The sequence below is a fragment of the Sinocyclocheilus grahami genome, unplaced genomic scaffold (genome assembly GCF_001515645.1).
Source record: "Sinocyclocheilus grahami isolate Dianchi unplaced genomic scaffold, SAMN03320097.WGS_v1.1 scaffold1733.1, whole genome shotgun sequence".
NCBI lineage: Eukaryota > Metazoa > Chordata > Actinopteri > Cypriniformes > Cyprinidae > Sinocyclocheilus > Sinocyclocheilus grahami.
The window spans coordinates 45,272-67,311 of NW_015506912.1; the positions used below are offsets into that span (position 1 = coordinate 45,272).

The 22,040-nt window shown below is 37.7% G+C and overlaps 2 protein-coding genes and 1 long non-coding RNA gene across 3 annotated transcripts in view; all 3 read left to right on the plus strand.

The window, feature by feature from the left end:
• Nucleotides 1-1,552, plus strand: part of LOC107572304 (E3 ubiquitin/ISG15 ligase TRIM25-like) — a 16,732-nt gene extending 15,180 nt beyond the window's left edge. Inside the window, exons 3-5 of the mRNA XM_016258728.1 lie at nt 298-440; nt 603-819; nt 1,520-1,552. Coding sequence (XP_016114214.1) covers nt 298-440; nt 603-819; nt 1,520-1,552 — 393 coding nt within the window. The remainder of the gene's footprint in view (nt 1-297; nt 441-602; nt 820-1,519) is intronic.
• A 1,859-nt stretch (nt 1,553-3,411) lies between these two features.
• On the plus strand, nt 3,412-4,790 carry LOC107572312 (uncharacterized). The gene is made up of 3 exons (XR_001607325.1): nt 3,412-3,500; nt 3,598-3,684; nt 4,687-4,790. It is a non-coding gene; the product is annotated as an uncharacterized lncRNA (long non-coding RNA).
• On the plus strand, nt 4,788-8,047 carry LOC107572305 (uncharacterized). The gene is made up of 6 exons (XM_016258729.1): nt 4,788-4,943; nt 5,057-5,182; nt 5,521-5,661; nt 6,361-6,487; nt 6,632-6,795; nt 8,033-8,047. The coding sequence occupies exons 1-6, from the start codon at nt 4,788-4,790 to the stop codon at nt 8,045-8,047; spliced, it is 729 nt and encodes a 242-aa protein (XP_016114215.1).
• The last annotated feature ends 13,993 nt before the right edge of the window (nt 8,048-22,040 follow it).

Below are 22,040 nucleotides of genomic sequence, written 5' to 3' on the forward strand. Positions count from 1 at the left end.
GATTTATGACATCCTGTTGTCTTGGGCCTCTGTGGAATTTTTGTGACTCCTCGTGCCTCAACTCGGTTTTGACCAAATCTTAGATTGTCTGATTCGGTCTGATATCCTACAGACTGAATGGGTAACAACAGGACACTGCAATAATGGCTGGAGCTTTCTTTGCCCTCAGTTTTTAATTAAAGCAAGCATAACTTATATCTAAGTGACTACAGCCAATAACATATATTAGAATGCATAGTATTGTTGATTTAACATTAATTCATGTAAGGTTTTTAAGGTAAAATGTTTGTTTGACAGGCATTATCATCAGAAGTGGAATCAGCAGCAAGAGCTCTTATTGATGTGTTAGCCAGGGGCCTGGGTCCATCTTCATCAAGTGGCCTTACTCCTTTGCCTACTCTGTCAGAACCTGAAAATAGGGTGAGGCAGGCATTAAAAAGGTAATTTTATGTGTTGACCATTTTAATATTTAGCATTATTAAAATATTTTAAAACATGGTAACCCTTTTAAACATCTAAAAATATAACTTTTCTTGTTTTTTTTTCTAACCTTCTGCTGAAATACTATTCATAAATTTGTCTTTTTGTCACTCTTACCGTAGGCAATTCACAAGTATGTTTGGGACTGAAAATGACCAGCCTAGGGGCAAAAAGCGTTTCCCTGTGGCCAAACCTGATGTGAAAAAGACAGATTTTCTAATTTATGTGCTCTCCGAACACACCCTGTTTGCTCCAAAAGGAGATGAAGACCTAAAACTTGTACATGCTGGGCTTGGGAAGAGGCTGTTAACTGTTCCAGACAGTTTTAAACACAGTGAGGTAATTGCAAACATTATCATAATCCAAGTAATTATATGATGCAAGTATTTTTTTTCCATGACTTAAAAAATGAATAATGAATGTGGTGTTTTATGCTCGTTTAAGATTGTCACTCTGCTTGAGGAAGAATTTCCTAAATTAAAAACTCTTCAGGGGGGCTGGATGTTTTACAAGTCTACAGGTATTTATATTTTGCATGTCAAGTATAAATAAAACATGTAATAAGGTATTTCATTCTTTCTGATTTTATTGAAAAAAGGGTGTAGAAATTCTTGTGCTATCAAAAATGCCCTTCGCACATCTGAAGTCCTAATTACAAACTTTCTTCTGGATTCTGATTCTGGAATTTATGTCAAATACATTCTATTTTTGCTGTGCGTAAAGCATTCAGTACACATAAAATGACTTTTCATGTATGTAAATATGCATTACAAGGTGATGTAGCTATTGTGGAAAACCCAATAAAGAATAGCAGTCACAGCAGCGATTGTTCTCCCCTCTGCCATGTTTTAAGTTTAAGGCCTGCTCAACTTGGGAACTTGTGCATCAAAATTATTACTGAGCTTCCCAGTGGTAAATACAACTTAAGAGATCATTCATGTCCAAATTTGAACTACTTAACTCATATTTACAACAATTCTGATAGCACATAAAGGCAGCATTAGTCCTGAGTTTGACTCTCCTCTGATTTTACTTTTAGGTTGTGGTGAGCGGCGGCGAAAGCTGTCTATAATTCCCACAGACTCTGATGGATACTCAACTCGGCTCCTGAAATCGGTATCGAATAATGGGAAGAACATGCTTTTTGTAGTTCCACTACAAGAGCAGCTTTCCATTGAACCATTACCCTTTGATTCTGTGGAGTTTTCAAAGATGCCACAGTCAAGCTGTATGAAATGTGGCAGGAAAATACCACTGCCATTGCTGCCCTTACACATTAAAGAGTGCAAAGTAACTGAGACTGTAGGTTTTAATTGTATTGCTTTTCTTTTCTTTATTAGATCATAATGGTTTCTTAATATTTCCATTGCCGATCCATTTCCATTATTTCATTAGGAGTCTGTAACTGATATGGCTGTTCTTGATGATAAAGATGAAAATATTAGCGGAGCCACTGACCAGCCAAGCTCACCTCACGCAGATTTAGAACAATCATCACAGGTATTTTGATCAAAATGCATTCCTTGATAAATGCAGATATGTATATTTGTTTAGCAAAATGTGCACCCAAAAATCTGTGGTTCCATGCATTGTGTGAGGCTATTCTGAAATTTGACGAGACTGATCTGAAACTTTTAACACCTTTAGCTAAGGTAGAAAATACATGGCATTCAACAAATGTATGTTGAAATAATTATTTATTTTTACAGATTTGTCCCATTTGCCAGATTTCTCTCCCAACTGATGTCTTACTTTATCATGCAAGCACGTGTGGTGAAGGGTAAAGTTATACTACAATATGTAAACTCTTACTTTAATACCTTAAAGGATTAGTCCACCCAAAGTTGATATTTCTCTCATAGTTTACAGACATCTATTCTATAAGTCCAGCAGTTACATTTAGAAGGCATGCTATTAATCCATATTGATCCAGTCACTCAAAGTCTTCTGAACCATATAACTATAAAATGTGTTGCTGGACAAAGAGGCAAATGATCCATATTGTTAAAGACTTTGTTTGTTAAAGGTATAAATTATGGATTTGTTTAAAACATCTTAAAATAAACTAAGATTAACGAAAGTCAAAAGCTCTGAGCTGGAATGGAGGTGGAAAAAAAACTGAGAAATATCATTTTTGGGTGGACCATTTTTTTTTTTCATTCTATAAAAGACAATGGACAGGTTTCATAGACAGGGCTTAGATTAAGCCATGAGTATAGGCCTTTGTTGAATTAGAACATTTAAGTAACTTTTTTAAATGTTCCTTAGAAAAAACACATTACTGGTGTGAATCTTCAGACAAATCAACGGCACTGACATTTTTAGATATGTCAGTGAAAGTTGCATTCAGTTCAAATGGCTCAAACATGCATTTTAGTCTGGGACTAGGATTTAAACCTCGTCTGTGAAACCGGGCAAACATCTTTAGCTGTAAAGACTTTATTTTGTCTGTGTAGAATCAATGTTACTTTTTATTTTAATGTGCAAGAAAGTTTCTAAACTGGTTGGATAAACAAAACTGAAAAGTTGTATGTGCCATGCCTAATTTAGAGGGTGGACTTTCAGTGGCAGTGATTCTCCAAGCACTTCAAGAAGAGAAGAATTACCAGGACCCTCAACTGCACAAACATTCACGTCACTATCAGCAGGTTATGCACGACACATTCTGCTTGGGTAGCGCTGTTGTACTGCTGTGAAACAAGTACATCTATATGCATCGATTCAAACATTTTCTGTGATGTGGCTTTGTTTTTAACCCTAGATTTGTCATACAACTATGCTTGTAAAACGCCCTTTGCATAAATTGTGAATTTCTTTTTCAGCATGGAAATATGAAATGGACCCACAGAAAGCATCTCGAATGTTCTGTGAGGAATTGCTCTCCCAAAATGAATACTGTCCATCTCTGTCACTATGCATCAACCAATTTGATACTGTGGATGAGCAGGACAGTACACTGATTTCATTTTACAAAATGAACAGTGCTAACTGGTCAGATCCATTGAGATGTAGCTTGATAGGTATTACTCGCTGTAAATATTAAAATCATTATTTGAAGTAAAACAGTGTACATGAGCTTGCTGTTCTTTTGTTTTTGCTTTGTTGATTTCTTTTTAGGAGATGCAGCTGTTGGCAAAGGAGTCAACCGTCATGTTTTGTCAATGGTGATGCAAAAACTGAAGACTGGCTTCACTTTAAATTTGGGTGTGTAATTGATTGCTGTTCTTTTCCACTCACACATTATTTATATATTGATCACATTTTTACCTCATTCTGATGGTTGATGTAATCATCAACGGAAGCTCCTTCCCTGTTTCCTCCTCCTCAAATTTTTTATGCACTGCACTTCTGAGTCATGATTGGCTGATTAGATGATGGATGATTGTTGGTGTCAGACAGATTGGTTTGAGTCCATCTCTCCATCTCAACCCAGCATTCTGTCTGTGAAGTAGACCTTTGAACTTAAAACAACAATAGATTCTATTAGAACCTCGAATATGTAGAACCTGCCATATACAAGTCTGAGAAGACACTTGATACTGCTAGTCTGCTTCTACAAACAATTTGAAAGTGAAAGTGAAGTGTGGCAACCCATACTCAGAATTTGTGCTCTACATTTAACCCATCCAAGTGCACACACAGCAGTGAACACAGCAGTGGGCAGCCATATGCTGCAGCACCTGGGGAACAGTTGGGGGTTCGGTGCCTTGCTCAAGGTCTCACCTCAGTCGTGGTATTAAGGGTGGAGAGAGCACTGATTATTCACTCCCCCCCACTGACAATTCCTGCCGGACCTGAGACTCGAACCCGCAACCTTCAGGTTACAAGTCCGACTCTCTATCCATTAGGCCACGACTGCCCCCAAATTTCAGTGTGATTTGGTCGTTTGGGCCACTCCTTTACAGACACATATAGAACTGTTTTGCATCTTGAGAAGCTACGGTGATAATGCATCTTATGAATGTATTTTGAGATAATCTTTCAATAGTGTAATTGAGATAACAACTGTGACGTCCTATGTTCTCCCCTCAGAAAAAAAGACACCATAAAAGCAACTGAAACTGCTCCTTTCCTTCTCTTACTCAGATTTGATTAGTCCAGTGGTGGAATTAGTTCAGTAAAAAGTATCCCAAATGCAGAGAATGTTATGGCTTTTAAACAACTACTATTAAAGATGATTTTCTTACAGTTCATATTTTTCTTAAGGTTCTTCTACCACAGCCCTTTTTGAGGGGGAAAAAAACCACCGTGTCCCTTCTGCATCTGCTGTACTACGGGACAGCAACTTGTTCCAAATGGCTGGCCGAATGATAGGTCATTCTTTTTTACATGGAGGTCCTTGTCTTTCTGGACTGAGTTTACCTGTGGTCATCCTTCTAACTGGAGGGAATGCTGACAGCGCGGCTTCAGCTCTGACACTGCAGGATTGCCCAGACCTAGACCACAGGGAAACCATTAGTTTGGTGAGTACTTGCAATGCAATAAAGTACTTCAGTACAAGATTTTTTTTTCTTTTTGTATAAAGATGTCACTGAATCATTGTAATACTTTTCACATTTTCAATTTGCTCTTGCAGCTCAAGAAAACACAACTCACTGAAGAAGAAATGACTCGATTGACAAATCTTTGCCTTTTCTGGGATCTCCCTGTTCCATCATTGCGTAATCGAGACTGGCTGTTTCAACAGCTGTTGTCACATGCTGTAAGTTTTGCTGTTTTGTTTTATAATAATATTGTGACCGGAGTCATTGAAAAAGATCCAGTCTCTATTAACCTAATCAAAATCTTCTAGTAACATGCTGAAAAAAACATGCATGTGTTGGTACAGTACTAAATCATGCTAGTAACACCGTAGCATCCACATAGAATATCCGAGAATCACCTGCTTTGCAAAACACCCTAGCACCTGTCTTTCTATCTATCTGTCTGTCTGTGAATCCTTGTAAATTAATCTTGTGTGTGTGTGTGTGTGTGTGTGTATAATACTTTTTTTTTTCTTTTTTTTTTCAAGCCAACCTCAGAGTTTGTCTTTGTTTTCAGGTACTTGGACGTGTTAAGTGCCAGATTAAAGATTTGAGAAAAGGCATCAAAGACACCGGCATCTGGCCACTTCTCTCCCAGAGACTAGACAGTCACCACGTTGTTTTCCCAAGGGAGTCAGTTCAGGACATTACATCACAGGTAAGTATACTTGTATTTGGAATCTGGTATTCTCTGGTATTAATACTGGTATTATTTGATATATTTGGAAATTTGGTATTTTGTTTTGCATTCATAAAAAAAAACATTCAATCTTCTGTATAACTGATTATTTCATTATAGATGACACACATTTTGGGGTAGTCGATATAATGCCAAACTTGCACTATTAAAGAGTTCATGAATTGCATATACCCGTGTTCATGAATTGCATATTAAAATTTAAAATTTGCATTCATGTTTTGACACATAAGAAAACTTTTTAAAAAATTCAGAGTTCAAAACTCTTTATTGAAGCCCTGCTGCTGAAACTACTCATTGCCCACTTTCTTGGATTTGTGATGCCAAGTAGTTGAATACATCAGTACAAGAATGAATCCACAGTGGCTTTCAAATGGTTAAACCTGAGCCCCACTCAGCTGGCATAGAGTACAATTTATTATGCAAAAATGCCAGCTATTCAGAACACAGAAGCCTTAAAAGAGGTGTGCCCCCCAAAAGTGATGTTTCAAATAGAGGTTGAAAATCAGGATAGAAAATGGCTGTGTATTTCTAAATTATGACTGTTTTTTTAATTAAAAAATTACCAACATTATAAGCAGACCTTGTCTTATGAAGAAAATAATTAAATAAATATGGCAAGTTCATGGCCTCATTAGCATTCTTATTCAAACCCCATAGGGAATTCTTCAGAAAATTGTATGGCCTAAACCTGTGGACAATATGGATTATGAGGACAATGATGACTCCATTACTGTTGAAAAAATGTGTGTCATCACAGGCTATATGCGAAGATTTATTGAAGAAGGTATGGTTTATTTATGCTACTTACATTGCAAATGGTCTTTCAGTTAAAAATGGAAAAGGTCTCTGCCGTTTAATAACAATTATATAAGCAATCAACTAGAACAAATGTTTATAATTTTTTCCTACTTTATTTACTCTTTCATAGCATCACCAACCATGCTGAATCACCTAATGAAGTTCTGGGTGGGATGGGAGTTGCCAGAAGAAAACCTGGTGTTAGTGTTGGTGACTGCCAAGTTCCCTGTTGCATACACATGTTTCAAAACATTGCGCCTTCCCTGTCACTACAAGAGCTACGCTGCATTCAGAGTAGATATGTTAATGTGCCTGAACTCTGTAAATAGTGGATTTGGCCTCGTTTAACTAGAAAGAGATGGGAAAAATAAAAAAACAGAGGGCAGTGTGCTAGATGAACTGAGTTGCCTCTTTAAAAGAGGATATAGTATTGGTTCCAATTTGAGTTCTAAAAAGACAAGAGGCTAATTAATCGCTTACAACTAGGGCTGGTAAGCGATACAATTTTTTAATCTAATTAATTAAATGATGTGGCGATTAATTACTCGAATTAATCGCACATCAAATTTGGCTGAGAAATTACTCTCAAAATATAATTTAAAGCAGTGGTGTAGTCTAGTTTTTTTTTTTCACCCAGCCTCATGCACACCTGTCCTAGAGCGACACCCCATAAGCACAACCCCACTCACTAATGCATACAGTTTGCATGAGAGCATTCTGAAAGACTACTTGTGTGATATCAACATGTCAATTTTTTTATTTTTAAAAACATCTTTAAATTTCAAAGATGCTGAAACTGTTGTTCATGCGTTTATTACGTCGTGTCTGGATTACTGTAACTCTTTGTTTTATTGCCTATACCCAACAAAGTCACACACCTGTCCTAGAGCGACACCCCATAAGCACAACCCCACTCACTAATGCATACAGTTTGCATGAGAGCATTCTGAAAGACTACTTGTGTGATATCAACGTCAATTTTTTTATTTTTAAAAACATCTTTAAATTTCAAAGATGCTGAAACTGTTGTTCATGCGTTTATTACGTCGTGTCTGGATTACTGTAACTCTTTGTTTTATTGCCTATACCCAACAAAGTCCTTAATCGCTTGCAGCTGTATGGATGAATTTTACCAAAACTGACTTCAAGATTCCTATAAGATTTTGGTAGGCTACTATTAGATGGATAGCCTAAATGTCCTAATTCAGACGGGCTACCTGTTTTTTTTTTTTTTATGGTATATCAAAAAGTGTATATTTTTTAAATGTGATTGTTGGTACATTTTAACGGTTTTTACCATACTTTCAAAACAAAAATTAAAATAGGAAAAATATGCAATATGAAAATAATTGAAGACAAAATGTGTTTTACTGAGAAAAAAGAAGATTTGTTTTTTAAAAAGCCTTTTACCAAAAGGTACATCTGGAAAAATGGGGGTCGTCTTATAATCAGGGTCGTCTTATATTCGGGCCAATACGGTATAAATACTTCAGGTGCAACTGGTAAAGTGGTTTAACTCTTGCATCAACAGAACAGTCAAGAATAAAGAAAACAAAACCTGTTCTTCTGATGTGGGAGATGCCCCAATAAAGATCTTTGATAACCATTTGCTTTCATCCCTAAAACTAGGTGTGTGACCTTTTGGGCATGATAAAAGGTCAAACAAAAGTTGCATAAATATTAGGGTGCTAAATGTTTATAGTCCTTTTGTTAGATCTGGGGTATTTAAAGGGATTTGGCAAACCATTCAAGGAAGCATCTGTATCCAGAACTTCCCACACAGTTGCTGTGTGTCTCTATTGCCAGGTATGCTGACATCTTGAAACGATTTTTTTATACTATATTTTGAACTGTATTTTATATTTTATGCTAATCAGTTGTGTACCATGTATTCTTTATAATTCTTTTAATTGATGTTTAATCCTGCCAGGCAAACAATAAATGTTATTCTTGATTTATTCTGCATTATTCTTAAATCATTATTTCTAGTAAATTAAAGTGGAGTTTGGTATTACCGCAAATCTGTGTTCAGGATCGATCATACAGAAGGCTCAATGAATGGAGCATAGGGCACATAATTTGAGACCTTTTCGATTTCTGACTATCACTGCCTTAGGAAGTTGCAGTTTTCGTGAACATAAAAAACTGCTTTTTGTTATGAGCAAGCAGAGCGCGGCTGACTTTAAAGGTAGCTATTCACCCTGCATCCTCTGTCTAAGATCAGAACTGACGAGTTTGTGTCCGTGAGGCTACGACCGGCTGGCATAAGTTCTCTGTGCGATACCGGGTCCCTAATGAACAAATAACTGAAAATATGGGATACTAAGAATAATAAAAGATCTAAATTAAATCACAACTACTGTTGACGAGGGACAAGTTATCACATAATGGCGACGAGGATTAAAGTTTTGGAGTTACTTCACTGAGTTTTTGAAGAAACTATGTTTTTTCTTAGTTTTTTTATCACACCGTCATCCGAGATGAAACAGTAATGGCACTCGCGGTAGGAACAATTACTCCATTTGACAGTAAGACCCAGTCTTGGGAGGAATATTGCGAGGTATTATCTCTTTTTTTTTTAAGCAAATGAGATTGAGGATGCTGCGAAAAAACGGGCTATTTTGCTTAGTTCTGTGGGGAGTTCGACATATAGTCTTATGAGAAATTTGCTTAGCCCCGACAAACCAGGTGATATAAGCTTCAACGAGTTAGTGGAACTGTTGAAAAATCACTATAACCCCAAACCAAGTGAGATTGTGCAGCGTTTTAAGTTTAATTTGCGGAACAGAGAACCAAATGTATCAAAATAAGGCGTCCACGGACGTGCACGCTAAACCGTCAATGCAGACGGTGCTCAAGTTGGAAGCAAGGAACAAATGGATGCATAAAGAACCACGACCTAACTGCTACAGATGCGGGGGTGATCACAAGCAGCATGAGTGCCGTTTTCTACAAGAGCAGTACCACAAGTGTGGTAAGAAAGAGCATTTGGGCTGCAGTGTCACTATTATGTAGAATTAAGAATATGCCAAGTTAGGGAGTGTGGGCAAGGTCCCGGAGCTGAAAGATTGTTCTCTTAACCTAAAAACTTATACGGGTGAGTCAGTAAAAATACTAGGGGCCACAGATGTGATCGTTCTGCATGGAAATCAAGTTAAATAACTTCCTTTGGTGGTGGTGGTGTCTACAGAAGGACCAAACTTTCTGGGCCGGCGATGGATGAAAGAGCTAGACATTTGCTAGAGGGTGGTAAATCAAGTAAACACAGAAACCATGACACTTCAGGAGGTGTTGACCAAGCATTAAACGACGTTTAAAGAGGCCTTAGGGACACGGACAGGTCCCCCAGCGAAAATGCATGTTGACAAGGATGCAGTGCCAAGGTACTATAAGCCCAGGCCGGTACCTTATGCTCTAAAAAAAAAAGTGGAAGTGGAGTTAGAGCGGTTGCTCAAGGACAACATTTTGAAGCCTGTCAAATTTTCAGAGTGGCACCAATTTAACCCGTCCTTAAACCAGATAATTCAGTGAGGATTTGTGGTGATTACAAGCTTACCGTTAATCAGGCATCCAAGCTAGAGCAGTATCCAATTCCCAAACTCGAGGACCTGTTGGAAAAGTTAGCAGGGGGTGAAAAATACAGTAAGCTGGATCTCAGTCATGCATATCAGCAAGTGATCTTGGATGAGGAGTCTAAAAGATATGTAACACTGAACACTCACAAGGGCTTATTTACAGTAAATAGACTGCCGTTTGGTGTGGCTTCCAGTCCTGCCATTTTTCAACGAATCATGGAGGGGTTACTACAGGTATCCCTGGGGTCGCGATATACCTCGATGACATTCTCATAATGGGCAAGGATGATAATGAACATCTGCACACACTGAGTGAGGTTTAGAAGCGGCTGAAAGAGGGTGGTCTGAGGTTAAAAAGGGAAAAGTGTGCATTCATGCAGCAAGAGGCAGAGTTTTGGGGCCATAGAGTGGACTCTACAGGTCTGCGTCCACTTTCGAACAAGGTGGCGGCAAAAGCACCAGCTCCCTGAAATGTCACCAATTTAAAAGCATATCTGGGATTGCTTAAAGTATCCTGAAACCCCAGACTACTTTTTCTGAGATTTTAGCAGAGGTGTTTGTGCTGCACATCATAGAAGACAATGTTAGCATCCGATAATTTTAACTGTTGGAGAAAACTGGTTAATTTTAAGCTTTTTTGCACTATTTTCATCTTTCGGGTTTTTTGTGTTGACATCACAATTTGTGACATGGCAATGGACTAATAGTACATCAATGACGCGTCGGTGTCTATTAAATTATTCATGAGACTGCGTGTTCTTATCCTATAAGAAGACGCTTCACTTAATTATTCACAACAGCATGTGTTTATTTTGCTATGACAGACGTTTCAGAGTCTGTGAGATGACATTGTGCACAATAACTGAGAGAATCGTTCATGGATCGAAGAAGAGTGTTTGTTTTTGCTTTGTAATAAGAGTTTGGCACAAACGCACAGTGGTGTATAAAGTACCTGAAAGCCATACTCAAGTAAAAGTACAGATATCTTACCAGAAAATGACTTTTGTAGAAGTTGAAGTCACCGTTTAGAATATTAGTAAAAGTCTTAAAGTATGTGATATTTATTGTACTTAAGTACGAAAAGTATTTTTTAAATCTTAAACATACTTAAGTATTGAAAGTTAAAGTACAAGTAAATGCAAAATGGAAAAGAAGCAAATAAATAAATATAAAAAATGTTCATACACAGCTTGAGTAGCAAGATTGTGCTCAGTTTTAACTCTTTCTTCCATTTTGTATTTTTGGGTAAGAATAACCGCTTCATCCGGTACTTGGTGCCTTTCATTCCAACATAAGAACATTCCGACATTTCTGGAATCTGCATCTGAAATAGCATTTAGATGTAGTATTCACACAGTTTAATGCATCTCAGAGGGGACATGGATGCATTTAAACTGCAGTTACAGATGCATGAATAGGCCTAATGTTTTGTTTTTAACGTAAAACGTTGAATACTGATATTTGAAATTATTTAAAACAAGAAAAAAATAGTCGAAATGTGAAATTAAAACCGCCAGTAGGTGACAGCGAGTGACTGGTAATAAGTGAGTCATTGAGATTCAATCGATTCATTCAAACAACTGATTCATTCATAAACAACACATTTGACCGTGTTAATGAGTGAATCACTGAATCATTTATTCAACTGATTCATTCAAAAAGCTGATTCATTCAACAAGTAAACACCATTGCTCAGAGACGCAAAACAGTGCTGTGATCTTTGTTTGGAACTATTTTTGTTGGAAATGTATTTAACTTCTGACTATTTTGTAGTAAGTAACGAATAGGATTCTGGGAAATGTATCAGAGTAAAAGTATACATTTTAATTAGGAAATGTAGTGGATTAGGCTAAGTTGGCTGACATATAAAAACTCAAGTAAAGTACAGATACTCCCAAAAAATACTTAAGTACTGTAACAAAGTATTATTATTACTTCGTTACATTACACCACTGCAAATGCGATTCATTCACTTTGTGAGCATAACCGTTTTTACAGCTCTGTCAAGTCAAGTCAAGTCACCTTTATTTATATAGCGCTTTTAACAATACAGATTGTGACAAAGCAACTGAACAGCATTAATTAGGAAAATAGTGTCAATAATGCAAAATGACAATAGTAAACACTAATTTTTCAGTTAAAGACAGTTCATCATTGAATTCAGTGATGTCAACATCCAGCTCAGTTTAAATAATATCTTTGCAATTATGTCAACGATAACGCTGGAAATGAAGTGTCCCCAACTAAGCAAGCCAGAGGCGACAGCGGCAAGGAACCAAAACTCCATCGGTGACAGAATGGAGAAAAAACCTTGGGAGAAACCAGGCTCAGTCGGGGGGCCAGTTCTCCTCTGACCAGACGAACCAGCAGAACGGAAAAATCAATATAAGACGTAATAAAACAGACGATGAACAATATTAACAGCAATTATTATATGATGCAATCAAACTTATAGCAAAATGTGGTAGTTCTGTATGTTGTTTCAGGGTTGGCATCATCTGAGGTCCTCTGAGGGCTTGCATCATCTCTTCTCAGGTGTTCTGGATCCAGACTGAAGCTTGTGTAAATCCTAGTTACCACGGGATGTCAATCCCGGTATCAGGAAGGCTATTCCAGAGTTTGGGAGCTCTGTGACACAACCCATCAAAAGACTTATATAAATGCCACAGAATAAGCCTTAAAAGTTCTCAGAGGTGCAACAGCGCGTTCATATATATGTTTTCGATGCAGAGTGCAAACGGCTGTGCATTTATTTGTGTTTTTAACTCGATGGGAGCCAAATGAAACTGTCAGAACGCTAAGCTGTGTGTGTGTGTTGTTTGTCTCCCCTCTTACCCCTCCTCCACGCCGCTGCGCACCACGCCCACTTTTTTTGCATTTTTTAAAACTGTGGTGAGAACTAACCAGTGCTGATATGGGGGGTTTCATGACTATTTAACTTCTACCACACGTTCCTGCCAAACTTGTCAACCTTGCTGGCCCCCTTACATAATCTTTTGAGAAAAAGTGTAAAATGGCATTGTGGTAGTGAATAACGTGAGGCATTTAGAAATCTAAACAACTCATTCAGTCTCCTGAGGTGCTTGTTCATTATGATACTCAAAAAAACTTAATCTTGGCATTTGATGCATCTCCCTATGGGGTGGGAGCGGTTTTGTCACATCGAATGGGGGATGGCAAAGAGAGACCCATCAGTTTCATGTCCAGAACTCTCACTCCAGCAGAACGCAACTACTCGCAGCTCGACAAAGAGGGGCTTGCTGTTATTTTTGGAATTCAGCATTTCCACAAGTATCTGTTTGGTAGGAAGTTCACAATTTGCACAGATCACAAACCGCTGTTATCCCTCTTCAGTAAAAGGAAAGCTGTTCTACAATTTGTGTCACCACGAATTCAGAGGTGGGCAGTTATGATGCAGGCTTATGAATATACTATTGTTTATAAGCCTGGAAAAGAACATGCCAATGTTGATGCCTTGAGTAGGTGCCCTGTTCCCGACATTGCCCTAGAAACATGTTCAGAGGACCGAATCTTAATGATGGAGGACATTCCTTTGGTATCAGCCGAGAATGTTCACACCTGGACTGGTAAGGACCCCATTCTGGCTCTAGTACGACAGGTGGTGCTGATGGGGGGAGGTGTTTTTCAAAGGAAAAGCCCTGAATTCAAACCCTATGCTGCCAGACAAACAGAATTGAGTGTGCAGGATGGCTGTATCTTGTGGGGGGCTCGAGTCATCATACCTCCACAGGGTCACAAGTTTGTCTTACAGCTATTACATCAAAGTCATCCCGGTATCTCTCGTATGAAAGCGTTGGCGAGGAGTTATTTCTGGTGGCCGAAGCTGGGTGAAGGTACACAGGAAAGCTCCAGCCACTGCACCACTTCATCCATGGGAGTGACCAGAGAAACCCTTGGAAAGGATACACATAGATTATGCAGGTCCATTTCTTGGTCACATGTTTTTGATTCTCATTGATGCTCCCTCGAAGTGGATGGATGTGTATTCTGTTCCCACTACATCATCGAGAATTTGTATTGATTGCCTAAGGAAGAGTTTCAGCAATCATGGACTACCCAAGATGTTAGTTTCTGACAATGCTGCCTATTTTTCAAGTTGGGTGTGCCGTTTTGACAAGAAACTTTAGTTATGGACCCAAGTGGATTCCTGGGTTCATTGTCAAAGTGACAGGCCCTCTCTTGTACCAGGTCATGCTCGGAGATGGCAGAACAGTGCGTAGACATGTGGATCAAATTCTCTCTCAGGAGATGGAAAATTCAGAGTTAAAAGAGAAGGTGTGTGTGGATGTTGCCTTAGACACCTCAGTGTGTAGTGGAACTGATTCCATCTATAGAGACACTGGGACAGAGACAGTAGGCTTGGGTTCTCAGGACCCACCCAGGATTGTTGAAAGGAAAACCCCGAGCTCAATTACGGAAGTCCGTCGGTCCCAAAGGACTGTTCAAATCCCCAAGCACTTGGAAGACTTTGTGTTGTGAAAAAAAAAACTGTCATGCAAACAGGTTAGATTAAAACTAGTGTGGCTGGTGTTGTTATCTTTAAAGGGGGGAAGAATGTAGTAATTTGGAAAATGTGATGTTCCAAAGGAGTTATTATTTTTGTTTTGATTCAAGACTGAGTAAACCAACTAAATGTTTATTTAGTGGTTAATGTTCCTATGCTCATATGTAAATTTAAAAGGAAGGTTTTTGCGTTACGTACAAAAAAATATACCTGTATGCACCAACGGTGAGCGTGATTTCACCAAGTACAACATGTTTCTGGAACAACATTCCAAATAACCAATCAGAATTGAGGGATAACTTTTCAGGAAATGTCTGTTTTAGGCTTACGATCAGGGTTAGGTGCTTCTACACCCTTGTTAATCAGCTATCATTTCACACTGATTTTAGGAATAAATTGTGGGTAGGGTTTGGTTTAGGGGTAGGGATTGGATTTAGTCTATATTTTTGGACAATAATGTTAATCCAGGATCAACAAAAGTTGGAACATGTCTTACTTGGCAATATCATGGCGACCATGCACCAACAGTCTTGTGCAGGAAACAAAATAAAGCTTGCTGTGTTGTTTGAATCAACTCTGATGTCTCCAGCTTGATTGTTGATTCAAAGGACAAGTTATCACAGAGATTGAGCTCTGAAAATATGCTTGCAGTACCCAAATTCCGGCTATCTAGTGTGAGTGGTAGGGCTTTCTGCATTTCTGCTGCCAAGCTCTGGAATAAACTACCACAAGATCTCTGTGTTGTCTCTTCACTCCAGACCTTTAAAACTGCTTTCAAAACTCACCTGTTTACAATGTTTCTTAATTAATTGCTTGCCTTAATTTTCTGTTCTTTGCTTTTGTAGCTTATCTTGTATCTTGTATATTATTTCATAAAAAACATGGCTGTTTGTGTGTTATTTGCCTTATGTAAAGTGTCCTTTGGTGTTTGAAAGTCATCAATAAAATTTAAGAGCAGCTTTATTTCAAGCACCAACTTTCAAAAACAACCTGTTTAACGCAAAATACTTTTTTTCCACTATGTAAGGGCCACAAGAGAAATATTAAGGGAATAATTCAAGACTGTTGTATGCCGTTATCAGCATATTTTGAAGTAGATTTGTCTCTTGTCGTCTCTGAGAGAATTTGCGCCGTTAATGTAGCCCCACGATTTTGCGCTACGCCACTGCGAGGGGGACCAAAGGAACTCTATCACTCACGGATTGATCGTGAATGGACCGTGTGAAAGTTCTGTCACAAAACGTTGCTGTTACGTATCCTCGCACTTTTTTAAGTGGGTATACGGAAATCCTTATTTGGTCCTTCCTGTTCCTGTCCTCATTGTGTGTATTCGTCCCCAGCTGTGTTTAGATGAATTTACTTTTTTTCCACTATGTAAGGGCCACAAGAGAAATATTAAGGGAATAATTCAAGACTGTTGTATGCCGTTATCAGCATATTTTGAAGTAGATTTGTCTCTTGTCGTCTCTGAGAGAATTTGCGCCGTTAATGTAGCCCCACGATTTTGCGCTACGCCACTGCGAGGGGGACCAAAGGAACGCTATCACTCACGGATTGATCGTGAATGGACCGTGTGAAAGTTCTGTCACAAAACGTTGCTGTTACGTATCCTCGCACTTTTTTAAGTGGGTATACGGAAATCCTTATTTGGTCCTTCCTGTTCCTGTCCTCATTGTGTGTATTCGTCTCCAGCTGTGTTTAGATGAATTAGTTCATTTGCTCCCAGGTGTGTCTCATTGGTGTCTGTGTATTTAAAGTGTTCTCAGTTACTAGTTCTCTGTCTGCTGTTAAGTGTTTTTTTGTTTACCTGATGTCTCCCATCCTGTGATCCCCAGCGTGCCTTCATTAAAACCTTTTTTTATTTACTTTATTCCTCGTCTCCTCGCTCGTTCCTGTGCTCCCAGTGTGTGTGTGTGACAGGTGAGTAAATTATGACAAAATTTTTGGGTGGGTGAACTATATACCTTTAATAATTTTTATTATTATTACTTTGGAAATATAAAATTCTTTCTTTAATGAAATGATACTCTAAATAATAAACTAAAACTGCCAGTAGGTGGTGGTAAATGTCTTAATGATTAAGTCAGAGTCATTTATTCATTCATTTGATTCGCTCAAATGGCTGATTCATTCAGGAATGAAGTAAATGGTTCTTTATGAATGGTTCATTGAATCCTTAGGCTTGTTTGACTTGAAGTGGATCATCACCATCAGATCGATCGGTGTGTGACAAAGTACCGCGAGAGCATAGGGCACCAACTCCCAGGGCGGCACCATCCCAGTTGCTCAAAAAAACATGCGCCATTCCCCCATCCGCGCTCGCGACTGCTCGCACCTCATGTTTGCGGCTGAATGCAAATTATCATAATTGATGGGTTGACATCAATGCCTGTTAAAATACATCCGCAATCCGGCGCAGAGAAAAGAAGACGAAAAAAAGTAAAAAAAACGGACTTAAATTTGGCTTGACGTTGGACGTTCGATACTCGAAAACATTATAATAAGCTTACTGTTGTGAAGTAAGGAGATAGTTTTGAACACTGGCTGGTTATGTACTTGCTCAAATATTGATTTCGAATAATTAAACAAAAAAGTTACGGAATGCAGCTTTATCTATATGATGTAAATATGAGAAACTCAAACAGGACCATTTTTTCCCCATATCTTGAATTTTAGGGACATTCTAACTACGTTCTCTAGGCTCCATCACGCAACGTGAGTTGTTGCCCTGCCTCATATTTGTCATCAATCAGCTGAATGAAACGTCAGATGACCCATATAGGTCTGGGGCGGGGCAAGTGAGTTAAATACGTTAATCATTTTAATGCATTATTTTTCACCGTAATTAATTAATCTAATCAACGCATTAAATAGACAGCCCTTGTTTGAACTTTAACAGTGTTTTGAATTTTAAACCATTTTATTTGCCGGTTGGTATACATTTGCAATGAATTCTTTTTTTTAAAAAAAGTTAAAACTTGTAAGAAAGCAATATCAAAGGAATAGTTTGGTGAGCTATTCCTTTAGCACAAAAGTTGCAGTAATGTTGAAAACTTGAGTAATACCTGTTACTCTATGAATACACCACGCCAGAGATGTCCTATTCTGTATTTAAAAAAACAAAAAAAACAAAGAGAGCCATGAATGTAAAGCCCAATAGAATCAGCAATGACCATGAAACACAAGCTGAAAAAGTGTAAATCATTTGCAAACCAGTTCTAACGTAAACTGAAGGCTCATGAGCTTTTATATGAACAAAATGTACATCCGCTCCAGATCTAAATGGTAAGCAAACAATATGTTGTTCTTTTGGACAGACTGATGACACTCCATTTTGTCAATAACCACTCAAGGATTAAATTAATCACGATTTACTATGACTAGCAAATTTAGACATTGGTATCTGTAACTGAAGACTATGGATTTTTAATTATGCATTCAGTCTGCTAGGTGTCACTCGAGCTTCAAGACGACATAAAAAAAGCAACACTTGAAACTTATGAATCCTACGCATACTTATGAAATTGCATACTGTATGTGTGTGTATATATATAAACTTTAGCAAAGAAAACTGTTATAAAATAATAATCATTCCACCCAATAAAACATTACAATAATCTAACCTTGAGGTCATGAACGCATGAATTAACATTTCTGCATTTGACATTGAGAGCATAGGTTGTAATTTAGATATATTGTGTTCACAGCATGTGGCTAATTCAGAATAAGAAGCGTCAAGTTTTCACTATAATTTCATAGCGGTCAAGCCAAACAAAACAGATGGTTGAAAAACAGGATGTTAAAAATCAGAACATTAAAAATTGACTATTTAAAGCTATTTTAGCCATATGCATTTATACTAAATTGAGATGTTAGTGATGGCTTGCAGACATACCTGATGAGTTAATGGTTGGTGTCTATAGGTACACTAACTTCACCCACCAACGTCTGATTGGGATAGTCAACACTGAAAGAAGACACTTATCAAATATCAGTTTCAGTGGCATAGATGGTAAGGCACGTGCTTTCTGACGCGATCGACCCGAGTTCATACCCGCCTTTTGCCAAACTTTTTTTCTCCCTTTTTAAATCTCATATTGCATCGGAAAGGCATTTATTTTCAATGAAAATTAAGGAAATAATCAAAAAGTTGAAAATAAAGTATTGGGTAGGGTTAGGGTAAATGTAGGGAGGGCTTTATTGTGCCAATAAGGTGGCATCCATTTAATAATTTGAATTAAAAATATAATTTGCACTCAATACATTATTGCGTACTGTTTTATAAGAGCTTATAGACAGGGTTTAAATTGGGCCGGGGCTGACTCCAGGGCTAGACATTAACGCTTTATTAACGCCAGACAAGTAACATGATTAAAAGTAACCATCAGTAACCAAAAATAATTATGTAAACACCAAAACGCAAGTATTATTCTGATTTCATTACATTTAGAGTAAGTGGTGAATAGTGGATATAGCTACTGTATATTATGGTTGTGCTGCTGAGGTGAGGCTCACGCAGTCTCTCCAGGAGAAGTCAAAATGCGCAACACTAAGAAACTCAGCATCCTTGATGTGGCAATCATTTACTCACCCTCATGCTGTTCCAAACCTGTATGAGTTGCTTTCTTATGGCAACCACGGTTGGTGGTTGCCATTGACTTTCATTGTAGGAAAAAAAATACTATGCAAGTCAACCGTTTGATTACCAGCAATCTTCAAAATACCATCTTTTGTGTTCAACATAAGAAAGCAACTCATACAGGTTTGGAACGACATGATGACAGAATTTTTATTTTATTTTATTTTTGGGTAAACTATCCCTTTAATGTGGCTTAAAGTACAATGACAAATTCGGGATACAATATTACTGATCATGCATACAGGGAAGCATATGAGCCCAGATTTTGAACACAACATCCAACGTTGCAGGTTAAGCGTTTTCCTATAGAAAGCCATTATAGAAAATGCATAAGCGTTGCGGTTTTGTGTTGCATTCATATTTTGGGTCCACCTGAATGCCTGTATATACAATATGCATGATCATTAAGTTGTGTACTGAATTTGGTTCACTCTGTCTTTGTACTTCAAGCTACGTTAAGCATTTTTCACGTTAAGCGTTTGTCCTGCAAGAAGCGGGATGCTGAAGACCAAGCGGTTGCCGTGGTAACGAACAATGATGCTTTGTGCTTTTGAAATGAGATGGCTTACTGTATGAACATTGCATGTGATGCATGAAAGGAACAGCTAATAAAACTAATAAATCATCGAAATACACCTCTATAAATTAAGTTTATATGTGTAATGGCTTTCATTTCTTCATAAAATGCCTGGATTTCTTAACTGAAATATTGGTCTGGAATGTTTGAAGCCATAACTATCTGGCAGAGTAACTATTACACAAAAGACTACATACAGATAATTTATCTGAAATCGTTATTTAATGACAGACTATAGCATTATACACGTTAGATTACGGAACAAAGAAATGTTTGCGGTGTTCCTGCATGGCTTTGACCAACAGATGTCGCTAGCGTGCTGTCACTCTTGCGTTGTGCATGCGTAGAGTAGAGTGTTTTGAACTAATCGGTTGAGTCAAAGTTGATGAATCTGCTGTTTGAACGAATCGTTTGAATGAATGACTCAATGACTCACTCATTAATCGCTCACTACTGGCGTTTTAATTTCGTTAAAGTATAATTTCCACCATTTCTTGTTTGTATATTAAAAAAATATTTTAAATGATCTCATAATATTATTTAATGTATTTTTCAGTGTAAATGATTTAATTTGATAACATAGATGATCACAATATTATAATTGAATTTATAGATCAAATGAAAGAATTTGAAATGGAATTATTAATGAGATTAGTGGGAAAATGCCCTCTATAAAGAAAAAAATGCCCTTAAATAAAATATAAAAAAACATGCAGATTTATATATCAGCTGATAAAAAAATTATGAGAATATTGCTTAAGAATAAATCCTATTTGCAAAAAATCAAAACACACACATATAGGCTATATATATGTAAGCTCGATACCATAGAGCCCCCCCACCCCCACATAACAAATCCCAATTTAACACCTGCTTATATGCTCAGTGAAGTTAGGGTTAGTGTTGGAGGTGGCCAAGACTTTCATTAACCTCCAGTAAATTACAGTAGTTTTTTAACATGCAACGTCCATTTTTGTACGCAAACTAAATTACTCAATTGCACATCATTACTATAAAATGGCTCTATTCAACAATGTAGATGATATATTGTCATTACATATCTTTTCATTCATGACATCCTCCAGTGGTCCACTAAATGAGGAGCTCCAGTGTCCTCATTTAGTGTCTCCATCTGTCTGGATGTGTTCACTGATCCAGTCATCGCTCCATGTGGACACAACTTCTGCAGAACCTGCCTGAACAAGTGCTGGACAAGCACACAGACCTGCTTCTGTCCATCCTGTAAAGAAACATTCAGCAAAAGACCTGATCTCAAGATTAATACAACACTTAGAGAGGTTGTGCAACACTTTAAGGAGAAGTTCAATCTAGGAGAATCTGAGATGCTCTGTGACATCTGTGATGGAAGAAAGCAGAAAGCCGTGAATTCCTGCCTGACGTGTCAAAGCTCTTACTGTGAGACTCACCTGGAGTCTCATCACAGAGTCCCACGTCTAAAGAAACACACACTGATCAATGCTGTGGAAAATCTGGAGGATTATATATGCCACAAACACGAGAGACCTCTAGTTCTAACACTGTTCCTATAGAGGAGGAGAGTCAGGAGAAGAAGGCAAGAGATACAAATAAAACACTTTAAACACTCATGAAATCTTTCCTGTCTTGATATGTTGAAGTAGTCATCCTTTCTTTTTTTTAAAACAGCTAAAGCTAACAGTCTTTCATTTTATCTGTTAAAAGCTGGTAAATATTCAAATAAAACTTTGTCAGAAGACGGTAAAATCACTGATAAATGTGTCTGTATTTTAATCAGTTGGTTCAGACACAGACAGACATGCAGCAGATGATCCAGACCAGAATGAAGAAGATTCAAGAGATCCAGCATTCATTCGAGAAGAGAAAGGTTCAATTCAAGTTTTTTGTATAGTGCCTTTCACGATACAAATCGTTGCAAAGCAACTTTACAGAAAATTAAGTTTCTACAATATGTTTAGTAGTAGCTTATCAGTGGTGACTGTCAGTCAGTGGTGTATAAAGTACCTGAAAGCCATACTCAAGTAAAAGTACAGCTATCTTACCAGAAAATGACTTTGGTAGAAGTTGAAGTCACCGTTTAGAATATTACTTGAGTAAAAGTCTTAAAGTATGTGATATTCATTGTATTTGAGTACGGAAAGTATATTTTTAATCTTAAACGTACTTAAGTATTGAAAGTAAAAGTATAAGTAAATGCAAAATGGAAAAGAAGCAAATAAATATATA